The sequence below is a fragment of the Trachurus japonicus genome, chromosome 12, assembly GCF_045865225.1.
Source record: "Trachurus japonicus isolate A0001 chromosome 12, Traja_1.0".
Taxonomy (NCBI): Eukaryota; Metazoa; Chordata; class Actinopteri; order Carangiformes; family Carangidae; genus Trachurus; species Trachurus japonicus.
The window spans coordinates 11642996-11653945 of record NC_140918.1 but is presented as its reverse complement, the minus strand read 5'-3'; the positions used below and the strand labels follow the sequence as shown (position 1 = coordinate 11653945).

General features: G+C 40.6%; 1 protein-coding gene across 3 annotated transcripts; it reads right to left on the bottom strand.

The window, feature by feature from the left end:
* Window positions 1–4321: 4321 nt before the first annotated feature.
* Window positions 4322–10583, bottom strand: btc (betacellulin, epidermal growth factor family member). Of its 3 annotated transcripts, none has more exons than XM_085793152.1 (5): window positions 10271–10583; window positions 9426–9532; window positions 6507–6616; window positions 6029–6175; window positions 4322–5580 (listed from the first exon to the last, which is right to left on the bottom strand). In XM_085793152.1, the coding sequence occupies exons 1-5, from the start codon at window positions 10308–10310 to the stop codon at window positions 5433–5435; spliced, it is 552 nt and encodes a 183-aa protein (XP_085649278.1). In that variant the 5' UTR covers window positions 10311–10583; the 3' UTR covers window positions 4322–5432. The 3 variants fall into 3 exon arrangements, with proteins under 3 accessions (XP_085649278.1, XP_085649277.1, XP_085649279.1); XM_085793151.1 differs by having other exon boundaries at window positions 6507–6624; window positions 9425–9532; window positions 10271–10582; XM_085793153.1 differs by lacking the exon at window positions 9426–9532 and having other exon boundaries at window positions 6507–6624; window positions 10271–10573.
* Between the last annotated feature and the right edge of the window lie 367 nt (window positions 10584–10950).

The window sequence follows — 10950 nt, the reverse complement described above, 5'->3', positions numbered from 1 at the left end:
TAGAGGCTATTACATTGAGCCCGGAAATATACTCACGGTTCACAGTTCTTCAAGATATTCCAGTCAAATCTACTTTTGTAATTACTTTTAAATCTCAGAGGACTTGCCTGTGGTGTTGAAGAATGGAAGACATGCATACTGTAGCAATAGGTCCTCAACTGAGGAAAAGACCAAACTCACGAGGGAGTTGAGTGGAAGAATGTACAGTATTATATAACATATCACAAAAAGTTAGATATACTTTGAAACTTTTTCTAAGACTTGTTTAACATGGTATCTATTTCTGCCTAACAGGCTGCCTGCATGCTGGGAATACCTCCACACAATCTGTTGCCCATGCTTCAATCACACAGTCAGTGAGTTCCTCATACTAGTGTAAGGTAAGAAACACACAGTTAAATAATCAATAATACATTTGAATGGGTTTGACGGTTTATAGTTTGTAATTTCTGCAGCCTATATTATGGCTTTATACTGTAAGTCACTTACATGGTTTTATTGTAACAATGTAACAATGTTTTTATTGCATATCAACCATTTCTCTTAAAGCAATCAAGCTATACAGTCTTTCTCGTTAAATACAGTATAAATGCGTTTGACCTACGTAACATTTACCAGGAAAACTGGAAAATAGCTGGCCTTTTAAGAGCAAAAGCTCCACTATAATCACCATCTAATGTTGCTGTTACCAACTAGTTGCTATGGCTGCAAATAGTGAGAATAGACTCCCAGCTGAACAGACTGATTGGCTGAAAAATTAAAAAGTGCATGCTAGCTGTGAGGCAAAGTGATGCTTTAATGCAAGAATGCTAATATGTTTATAATTACAGTGGAAACATGTTGCGGTGTTTATGTTCTATTTCAATATGTGTGCTCTATATTGTTTTCTACTTATGGACTTATGCACATTATGCATTGTTGCACCACCAGGAGGCAGAAACACACCATCAAGCCTTCACAGTTTACACAGTATGAGCTCATAAAGTTGTTGCTGCTCCCACTTTAACACATCCAGCAGCAAAAGAAAAGTCTTTGCGTTCACATCTAAAGTGTGAGATATCGTTGATTGGTTTGGGTTTTATCCCTGGGTTGCTTCACCAGCTCATGCAAGTAAATCAGTTTTGCTTCAGAAATCTCTCAATAATCACTTTTGTACTTTGGTCTTCCACAAGTCAGTGTCTCGATTTCTACTTGTAATTTTCCAGTATTCATCATCCTGTATATTTGATTTGAATAGAGTGACAGGATCACGGGGGCGAAGTAATACACCATCAGCTGCTGATCATAACCAGTTGAAAAGAAAAACAAACCTTTATTCATAATCAAGACCTTCATCGGGTGTTCATCCATATTGATGTGTTTGCTCCCTGATCTATTTTCCATCTGTGGGTATCGAAGTGCGAGACAAAAGAAAACCTTAATCATCTGTGTAATATTCCTTCACCAACTCTTTGTCTTGAGCACATACACAACATATCAACACCACAGATCCCTTCTAACAGGAGAAAAACAAAAGAAATCTCTGCTATATCAGGAACCTGCTCCACTCACACAGCTACTTGTCATCCCTGTAATGGTTTTTTGATCCCCCTGGTTTTGGAGGATATCTTCACTTGGCAGCTCACGTCATGATGTGGATGAATTTACTGAGGCATGATAATAGTTGCAGCCTTCATACTGTTTCAGTCCACCAGGCATCTAAAACCTCCATGATTAAAATGTCCTCTTTACCAAAATGGATTTATTTTTCATTTACAAGAAACAGATTATAACCCCCCCTATACCCGCCTGGCACAATAAGAACTAAAGTTGCATTGGAAGAAATAATAGCTGACTTTAGCTTTTAAGGCTCACATCCTTTATGAAATATAAAATGAAGTGGTCAAAGACATATGAAGGTCTGCCCTCAAAGCAAAGTACAGCCCCTGCATTCAATCTAAGCATAATGAGCTTTTTTTTTATATATAAAGTTATAAAAGTAGTAGAAAAAAACCTCATAAACTCAAGTGGTTAGTGTTTTTGACGTGTATATATATATATTCATTAAACCACAAAATCTACTTTCTATTAAACTGCAAAATTACATCAAATAAATGTGGGTGAATAAAAACCACAGTATTTCCAGCTGAAATGCAGGAGAGAAGAAGTATGAGTGAGCATAAATGAAGAAAGTGCCTTGAAATTTACTTTAGCAGATGGACGTTTCACTCTGCCTGTGTTCAATAGTGTTTTGAAAGGCCGTTGTGTTCTGCTGACCTCCAGTGGTATTCATGAAAACTACAAAAAACTGTCAACAAACTGACACAATGGTGAGGACATGAAACATTATTTACATATAACACAACCCCCCACCCCTCTATGTTCCCCTCCAGTACTGATCTGCATGCTGCTCTGTGTGTGTGATGTTGTATCTTCCAGTCAAACTGTGTGGTGGTCAGAGCAGCTGTTAGAGCCACCAGCTTGCAGACATACCAGAGAACAGATGGAGGTATTAGAAGTCAGTGTGGAAACTGTATAGAACGAGCCCTGCGGTTATATCATCTACACTTCACGCCAAGGCCTAACATCTACTAAAGGTCCACTGAAGCATTTCAAAACTACACTGCAGGTTTCTGAAAGAGATTTTTTTTTTTTTATTGCGTGTCTGTTCCAAATCAAACATACAACAGTTTGGCTGGTATCTATTGTTCTTATCAGCCTCATTTCTAAGTCTCGCAGACACACCCCTCATATAGAAACTCCTGCATTCCTCAGCTGTCACTCGTTTGAAGACAGCCGGGCGCTCAGGCCACCTGAAATTAGGTCAAAGATCCTAACACCTTCATTGTAAACAGAGCAGAGAATAGATGTCCTTGCTGACTACAAAACTATAGGGCAGAAAAACGTGCAGCCTTACGCTTGTTTGGTTCCAATAAATACAAATATTCACACCAGAATGAAGTTGGGAGACACACAATTTATCATTTATTGGCAGTTTGTTGTAGTTGCATTTGAGGACAATGGAATAAATCCATTCACCATACTTAGCTTAATATTCCTGGAAATTGTTTTGTAATTTAATTATTTGGCATTTAGAGCAAAGCACTTCATGGTAACGGAGGCCAAGGGTGAGTCAGTCAGGTCTCTGCCTCTGTAAAATGAATTAAGGTATAAGCAGACACATGCAGTCAGGTGTCCTTCTCTAATGATTCAATTATAGCCGACTGAGACCAAAACAATTAGAGATGAGGTTTTAAAAAGTGATTAAAAAAGATGAACTGATACATTCATCAGTGAAACCATGATAAATAAAGCAACGGCTACCAGGTACACTAATAAGAAGAACAGAGTGAACAGGAATATCCAAAGAAAAGCTTTATGGAAAAACACATGTTCGCTTGCTAAGAGTAAAATAACAAGTGTAACACTCAATATGAAGTGGCAGCCATTAGCTTAGCTTAGCATGAAGCTCACTAATTAATACATCATGTCTTGTGTCTAAAATGTGTGAATATTCATGCATCCATTTTCATATTGAAATTATAGTTTGTGTAACTGGATAGAAACTGACAAATTAGGAAAATGCCTGTTAACTCTAAAGCTAAATTAAATAAATAACAACATTTTGAGTATATGCAGCCTATGAATGTAGCTTCGCCACCTGTTCAGCCACTTTCTAGTGATCTTGGATATTTGAATTTTGATACAATTAGCGAACGCGCATTATTGAATTTTTACCAGCACATTCTTCGAGAATTACATTAGAAACAATGTTAGCTTCAAGGGCAAAGGCAGATACAAGGTGGCCCTTCATGCGCCTGTGGGATAAAATCACATTATGTCAGACTGAGGAGGACACTGTATTATGTCCACACTCTCACACTGGAATTTGTTGGCTCACACCGCTGGCTCCAGCTGGTAACACAGCAGCACCATGGCAACGTCGACACAACACAATAAAACTATAACCGAAGCGCAATCACCTGAAAGTTACTTAACATAATCATTACTTAATGTTAACACTTCAGGCTCCTTTGGTTGTGAGGTAATGCTCTAAATAGGGCATGTGTTGGTTTTCTAACCATGTAGCTGGCGCTGGTCATCTGGAGGATGGGTTACAGCGGAGGAGTGAACAGTCAGCAGTCAGTGGTCTTGTGAACTGGCGCTCACTGGATCGTGATGTGATCAAAACAGACTGAGGTCATGTTGAGTAACATTTCTTAGGCAGCATGGAGTCAGCCTGAGCAACTGTTGTTATGATACGCTTGCGATTGTAACAGATTTTAGCAGCGACATTTTTTGTTGAATTGTGTGAAAAATAAACTTCACTGGACAGCACATGTACAGTTAGACGCATTTATTAGTATAAACAGCAGGAGCAGACTTTCTCCTCACTCTCTCTCTAACTTCTACATTTAGATACAGACGTAACACACATACAGATACACTTTACCAGTGAAAGGCTGGCAGTTTGGAAAGTGTCTCATACAGTGGAGCACTTTCACCTCAGTCGGGCCTCCACACACAGGCTCGGCTGTTCTGCCTCTGTAGCTCCGAGGCTGCCCGGCTCCAAATATACAGATCAAAAGAGCCTCCAAGCACAAGTTCTCCTTGTCCTCAACCAAACCCAAGAGTCCAGAACTGCACCCTTTAATAATATAGGAGACTCTTCTTGGCTCTTCTTGCATTGCTAATGTTTATGAGTAACAATATTCTGTGTGAGCTTACATGGAGACGTCGAAGTGCATAGAGGAATAGGTGCTCATAGCTGTTGATTTTGTGATTAAGATGTTCAAATATCAATACTGTGCATTTATGACAAAACACTATTGTGAAAGTAGCAGTAAACAAAGTAGGAATAATATGACACGAGACTATAGTATACTGTGTTTCTGGTACTGTTTTGTCTTTTTTCTGTGTATTTCTATACATTCATTGATTCGTTTATGAGAACTTGGAGCATCGTATCATCACACAGTCCCTCTTTCCTCTCGTTTTCAGCATCGAAGTGTCTCCCACACGGACGCAGCAGACCAATAACTTGATCGGCTGTTATCGCTGGCAGCCAGCTGGTGTCACAGATTTTTCCAACATAGCAACAATTTATTCGGGGCTGTGCAGTCAGCAGCACTTAGTGAAAAGGCTACATGTCCCTGTTGCTCTGCAGTGTCGGAAAAAAAGCATCATCGCCAGCCAAACACTCATCTCCAATTTGTGTTTATCATAAATCCAGGCTGGCATCTTTCTTTGCTGTGAAGTTTCCGACAAACCTCCCCCTCCTCCGGCCCTTTGGAGGAGGCCTCATAAGTCCCTGTCCGGCACAGAGGCACCTCCTATAGCCCGCTGTCCCGTCACTGTGAGACAAAAGGCAGCAGCTGTCACATGACGGGCGAAATCCCTCACATCTAAACAAATCCCAGACCTCTGGACGCACACGTATTCATACACACTCCTCATACTGTATTTGTGTGAGGTGGCTCTGTTGAGTCTGGGGTTAACGTTGTGTGTGTTGCTCCGGTGTCCATCATGCTGAGCTTCTCGGTCCCGTTCCTCGGCTCTTCCCTCCGCCTGCCCCTCCGCCGCCACAGTCTGAACCTACGACTGACAGAGAGTCAGACTCATCATCACACTGCAGTTCAACAAACCTCTCGTTTTCATGTGGTAGCAGACATAGCAACAGCACAGTTTTCCAATCATCATTCATCGTCCATTTTTTAAGAAAATAGTTCCACAGTTTGGGGGAAAACACCTGTTCGCTGTCTGGTGGGAAGTTAGATACCTTTACAGCTGTGTTGTAAATATGAAGGTAGAGCCAGCAGCATTAGTTTGGCTTAAATTATCTTTGCATAAAGACTGGAGACAGACAAGAGCCGCAACTAATATAACATTACTCTGGCTTGGCTTGACATGAGAGTCTCCTACCTGAATTATCATAAAAGACTGTTTAGTCTTCAAGATAATTGTGAATTCTTGGCAGAAGCATTAATAAATATTATTCCCAAGATGTCAAACTGTTCCTATTCTAGAAATACACATATGCACAACTTACTGTGAGCAGATGCAGATAAAAACAATGAGCAGAATGAGTAAGACGAGCCCCGCGATGACACAGACGATGATGATTTGTCGTTTCTCTCCTATCCGCCAGTCCAAGTCCACATATTCACACCTGGAGCCAACAAAACCATGCAGACACCTGAGACAACAAAGTAAAGAGAGAAAAAAAATACTTTAATGGCTTTTCATAAAAATGACTGAATTCACATCATTTTTCCTCGTGATCATCTGTTTTGTCTGCTCGTCCGATTATGTCAGAGTGTACTGTACCAGTCCAAACCCATGATACTGCAGGAACATAACAAACAATGAGACAGTCTTTCTGTTTCTCTTTCTTCTGTCCTGTCTCTGATGAGATCATCTGACTCCGTCTTTGATGCCAAGTTTCTCCTTCCTGCCCTTTTTATCAACAAGTACATCTAACTCCGTGTCAGTTCTAGGCCATTCATCTCCCAGTGTGCGATTCTCACCTGCAGGACGGTGCCTTCTGCTCTTCAATGTAACGGCAATCTCCATGGACGCAGTAGTTCATCAGCTCCTCAGGACATTTTGAGAAGTGGCCGCTCCACTGTCCTGTATCATTTGTGTCTGGTGGAGAAATTAAACAAGATTTTTTTTTTTTCCTTTTTCTTTGTCAGATAAATGCAGCATTTTGACAACAACAGTTTTGGCAGCACTCCTTTGTAAATACATGATGATTTTTTTCAAAGTAGTGCCAGAAATTAAAATGAACATTTACTCAACTGTTAATATTATGTTACTTTCTAAACAACAAGTGGTAATTATTAGTTGCGCTGAACATCTTTCAAGCATCTCTGCTGCTCACAGATTAACACACCTCTGCTCCTGGCCAAGAAATAGTCCATTACATAAATAAACCCTTTTGAAATTGTACCTTTTGCAGCTGGGTGGATTTTCTTATGTTCGCACAGAGCTAGGCTAGTTGTATTTCCAGTCTTTAGGCTATAGGCTAAAAATATCTCTAAGATATTCAACGCCATGGGCTCTTGTGTTTTGTGATTTGATTACCATCAATCTGGATCTGGTTTGGTTTGTATTACAGATGCTAGTTGGCTTTTCCAGTTAAACATAGATAGGGTATGTTGTTCTTGGTCATCTACTCAAACGAGTGACAACGTTTTCCTTTTCTGCCTCTGATTAATGTGCAGATAGGACTTGGATCCGTCTCCTCAGCTAACTTGGACTAAGTGATCCACAGTACTTCTTGAACTGTGTCACGTTTTATCAGCGTGCCTTTTTAACTTGCACCCTCACCTCTTGGCATGGCCTAATATTATAAATAGACTCTTTGCAATGCGATCCCTTGAGGAAGCCTGATCATTTCAGTGCCAGGAAAAGTCTGGTGACATCAAGTTCTCATAATCACGTGTCTTATAATACTTCATTAAATGAAGTAAATAGTCCTTTTGGGACGCAATTTAAATTTCCATTCTCTTTTCCTTGTCAATCTTCTACTTCACAAACACACACACAGCTGCTAGTGGGCCATAATACTGAACTTCTGACCACCACTTATATTACCTCTCATACCACAGGCTGCCGCTATCTTTACAACTCATTCTCAGGAGATTATCTTTGAAAATGAGCTCGTAAAGCAATACTGCTGTTCAGGTGACATCAATGAGAGCGCTTCAGTTGTTAGCTGAAACATGATATTCAACTTGCTGCCGCGGCCCCATTGCTGAAAAGAATAATATCCAGTTTCAAAGTTTAGAGGGATAGCTTGGCAAACACACGTTTACATGCGTTATTGATGAGGAAGCTGAAATGAGTAGCCTACATCACTCAGTCCATCAAAATGTTAATTAATTCATTTTAAGTAGATTTTGATAAAGATGGAGAAAGACATTTTTCATAGCTTTTGTTTAGTTTACACTCGTGTAAGCCTATACTGCCTAGCAATTAACAGTGATTTATTTCTGAAAACAGTTAGCCTGCTAGGTATTTTGTGTTCTTTTAATAAATCTAGTTTACATTAGTTTTAATGAGTTGTCTAATGATGCCAATGCCTGGAAGTCATAAAACTTGTGAATCTGATAACAAATACCCAGAGTCAGTTGAAGCTGCCTCCTTACAAGAGTTTATACAAAGACATTGCACTAGTTCCCAAGATCAATCTATATCCCATTATGACAAAAGGAAAACAGGAAGAACCTAAAACTAAAAACTTAAAGCTGAAACACCTGAATTTGGAGGTCTCATCTCTGCAGATCATTTCGGGCTTTGTCTCATTTGATGTTGACCATCAGTTTTCAGGTCGTTCCAAAAAAGTTCAGTTGGGTCTAAGTCATTGTGTAGGCCATGTGCTCCGGGTCATTGTCCTGTTGGAAAGTTAACCTTTGGTCCATGATGATGTCTTGAGCACTCTGATGATGTCACTCTGGACCAGGTTTTCATTTCCAGGATTTCTCTGAACTTTGTCCTGTTCAATTTTATCCAAACCCAGACCAGTCTCCTTGTCCATGCCATCCCTGCTTCTCCATTGGGATGCCATTGGGCAGGAGATGAGCAGAACCTGGTTTGGTTTCAGAGAGTTGTGTTTTTCGTAGTCTGATTTTGACAACCTCACTGGATGAAGTGTTGCAATGATAATTGTCCTTCTCCCATCTCCACAGTTCTTGTTCACCGCCAAGGCCCTTATCCCCCAATTACGCGGTTCGGACAGGCAGCCAGTTCTGGGAAGAGTCCTGGTTGTTTTCAGACCTCTTCCATATAAGATTTATGGAGGTCACTGTGTTCTTGGAGACATGTTTTTGTTGCCTTCCTTGGATCTGTGCTTCGACACAATCGTCTCTCTGAGCTCCATGGGCATTTGAAACATCTCAAAGATGATCAAGATAAATGGCAGGCACCTGACACTGAATACTTGCTGCTGAAAACTCTGTTTTCACTTTGTCATTATGAGGTTTTGAGTGTAGATTGATGAGGGGAAATTAATTTAAAAATGTTTTAGCACAAGGCTGATACAATACAAAATGTAAGGGGTTGAAATGAAATACTTTCTGAAGGCACTGCGTAATAATATCTTGTGATGTGTCCTGACTTCTTGTTTACATAGTTCATTGGTCTTGGTCAGCCAGTGCTGCAAGTATTCCCAAGCCACTGATTTACACTTTAGCTACTTTTTAGGTCTTTGGCAGCTGATTTACAACTCAGTGATTTGAAACTATAGTTGTTCTAAGGAAGTCCTTTTCTCCTTTTCCTTCCTGAGGTGTGTCTATGCACAGGTGTGTTTGCGTGTTTATACCCACAACCATGGTGCTTTGCCCATTCTTCTACTAAACCACCACCTTAAACCCTCGTCCAAGCAGCCAACCATTTATGACACCACGAAGGAACCGCCCCTCACCTCCGTGTCCATATCTACCTGTGCAATTGTCTCTGTTGCCATGGAGATGACAGTGGGACACAGTTCGATTGGCAGACTCCTCGGTGGCATTCCCCTGTGCCAGGCAGTGTTTGCATAAGGCCAGAGCTGCAGCCACAAACACAAATGCACAAAAGCCCATCATGCACACACAGTGACAACAAACAGATATGCAGGTTCACTATGCTCAAACATTTCAACCAATTTGTAAACCACATCTTACCTAACAAAAACACAATCACAATATGTGTTATTGGCAAAAATATCTGGTGAGTCATGATGGCACTGAGCCTTATATTCCCCACGGTCACGCCCACTTGTGTCACAGTCAACCAATTTCAATATAATACACACCTTTACAATTCAAAACACAACCCACACTACCTGCCCTAATCCCTAGCAAAACACTTTAATTACAGAGAGTTTAACCTTTGATTGTATAAACCCATATTAGAGGATATTTCCAAGATACCATATTTCATTCCATATTAGGGAAGCCTGTTTTGACAATGATTAGTAATCACAAGGGATATATTGGACTCTTCATTCAATCATTAACCAACACTTAAGTTGTAGTTGGAGCACTGTCTAAAAACCTGATGTAACTGCATAGCAAACAAGGTATAAAGTGTGTCAGCTATGAAACAAATAACAGTGGCTCTATACTGTATTATGTCCTCAGGGAGGAAAGCTGCCAGTAGGAACGTGTTAAAAATTATCACTGAGGCTGCTAAACTCTACTATGATCATAATAATTACACTATCATACTATAAACCAGCCCACTGTTTACAAATGAAGATAAAGAGTGATTCAAGTTCAAGGATAAAAACAACAATACACCTTACCTGTTAGTATTCCCACATAGAGTCTGTACACCTTGGACATCTCCTCATTTGATGTAAGTGCTCATCCGAAAAATGAAAGTTCAGTGTCATTGGTGAGTAGAAGTCAAACCGGATCAGTCCTTTCTCAGAGGTCAACGACCTTTGGAGAAGGTGTGGACAAGCTGTGAAAGTTCCCCAGTGGCGGGTTGTATTGTGGTCCGTCATTGATGGAAGCTGAGCTCATGGTCAGGCAGCAGAGCTTCAGGCTATAATGAAAGCGCACATACAGCCCAAAGTGTCTCCCTGGACTGTGACTGGACTGCAGCTACACTGTGTGTGAGAATAGAAAAGGGGGTGGCACCGAAACCTAACTCTTCTCTCTGCTCCCCGCCCACACCTTTAAAGGAGAATACCACTCCATTCAAGCTGCTCAGGTTGTTTCCTCGTCAAAGAAGAACTGCACCTTTGTAGCTGGCTTTCTTTTTCTTAATGGAGTGACAGGTGGAGCCGTCGTTGACAACAAACAACCTGTTGAACGGCACTAAAGCACTTAAGAATACATACTTTCCATAGCTCTGTGGTTTAGAAGAAGACACTGATATTTGACCCTAAGTTTTGCAGGTTCTCTGGGCCAACAGGAAGTACATGAATGCAGGAATCACCCAGTAACATCTGCTGCAACATCTGTTGGTCTGGATTCC

Excerpts from the sequence above, each read along its gene's own strand:
- btc (XM_085793151.1), bottom strand. The coding sequence starts at position 10,310 with ATGTCCAAGGTGTACAGACTCTATGTGGGAATACTAACAG. Across the intron at positions 9,533-10,270 it reads CTATGTGGGAATACTAACAG|CTCTGGCCTTATGCAAACAC; the intron begins GTAAGGTGTATT and ends TTGTGGCTGCAG. Across the intron at positions 6,625-9,424 it reads CAACAGAGACAATTGCACAG|ACACAAATGATACAGGACAG; the intron begins GTAGATATGGAC and ends TTTCTCCACCAG.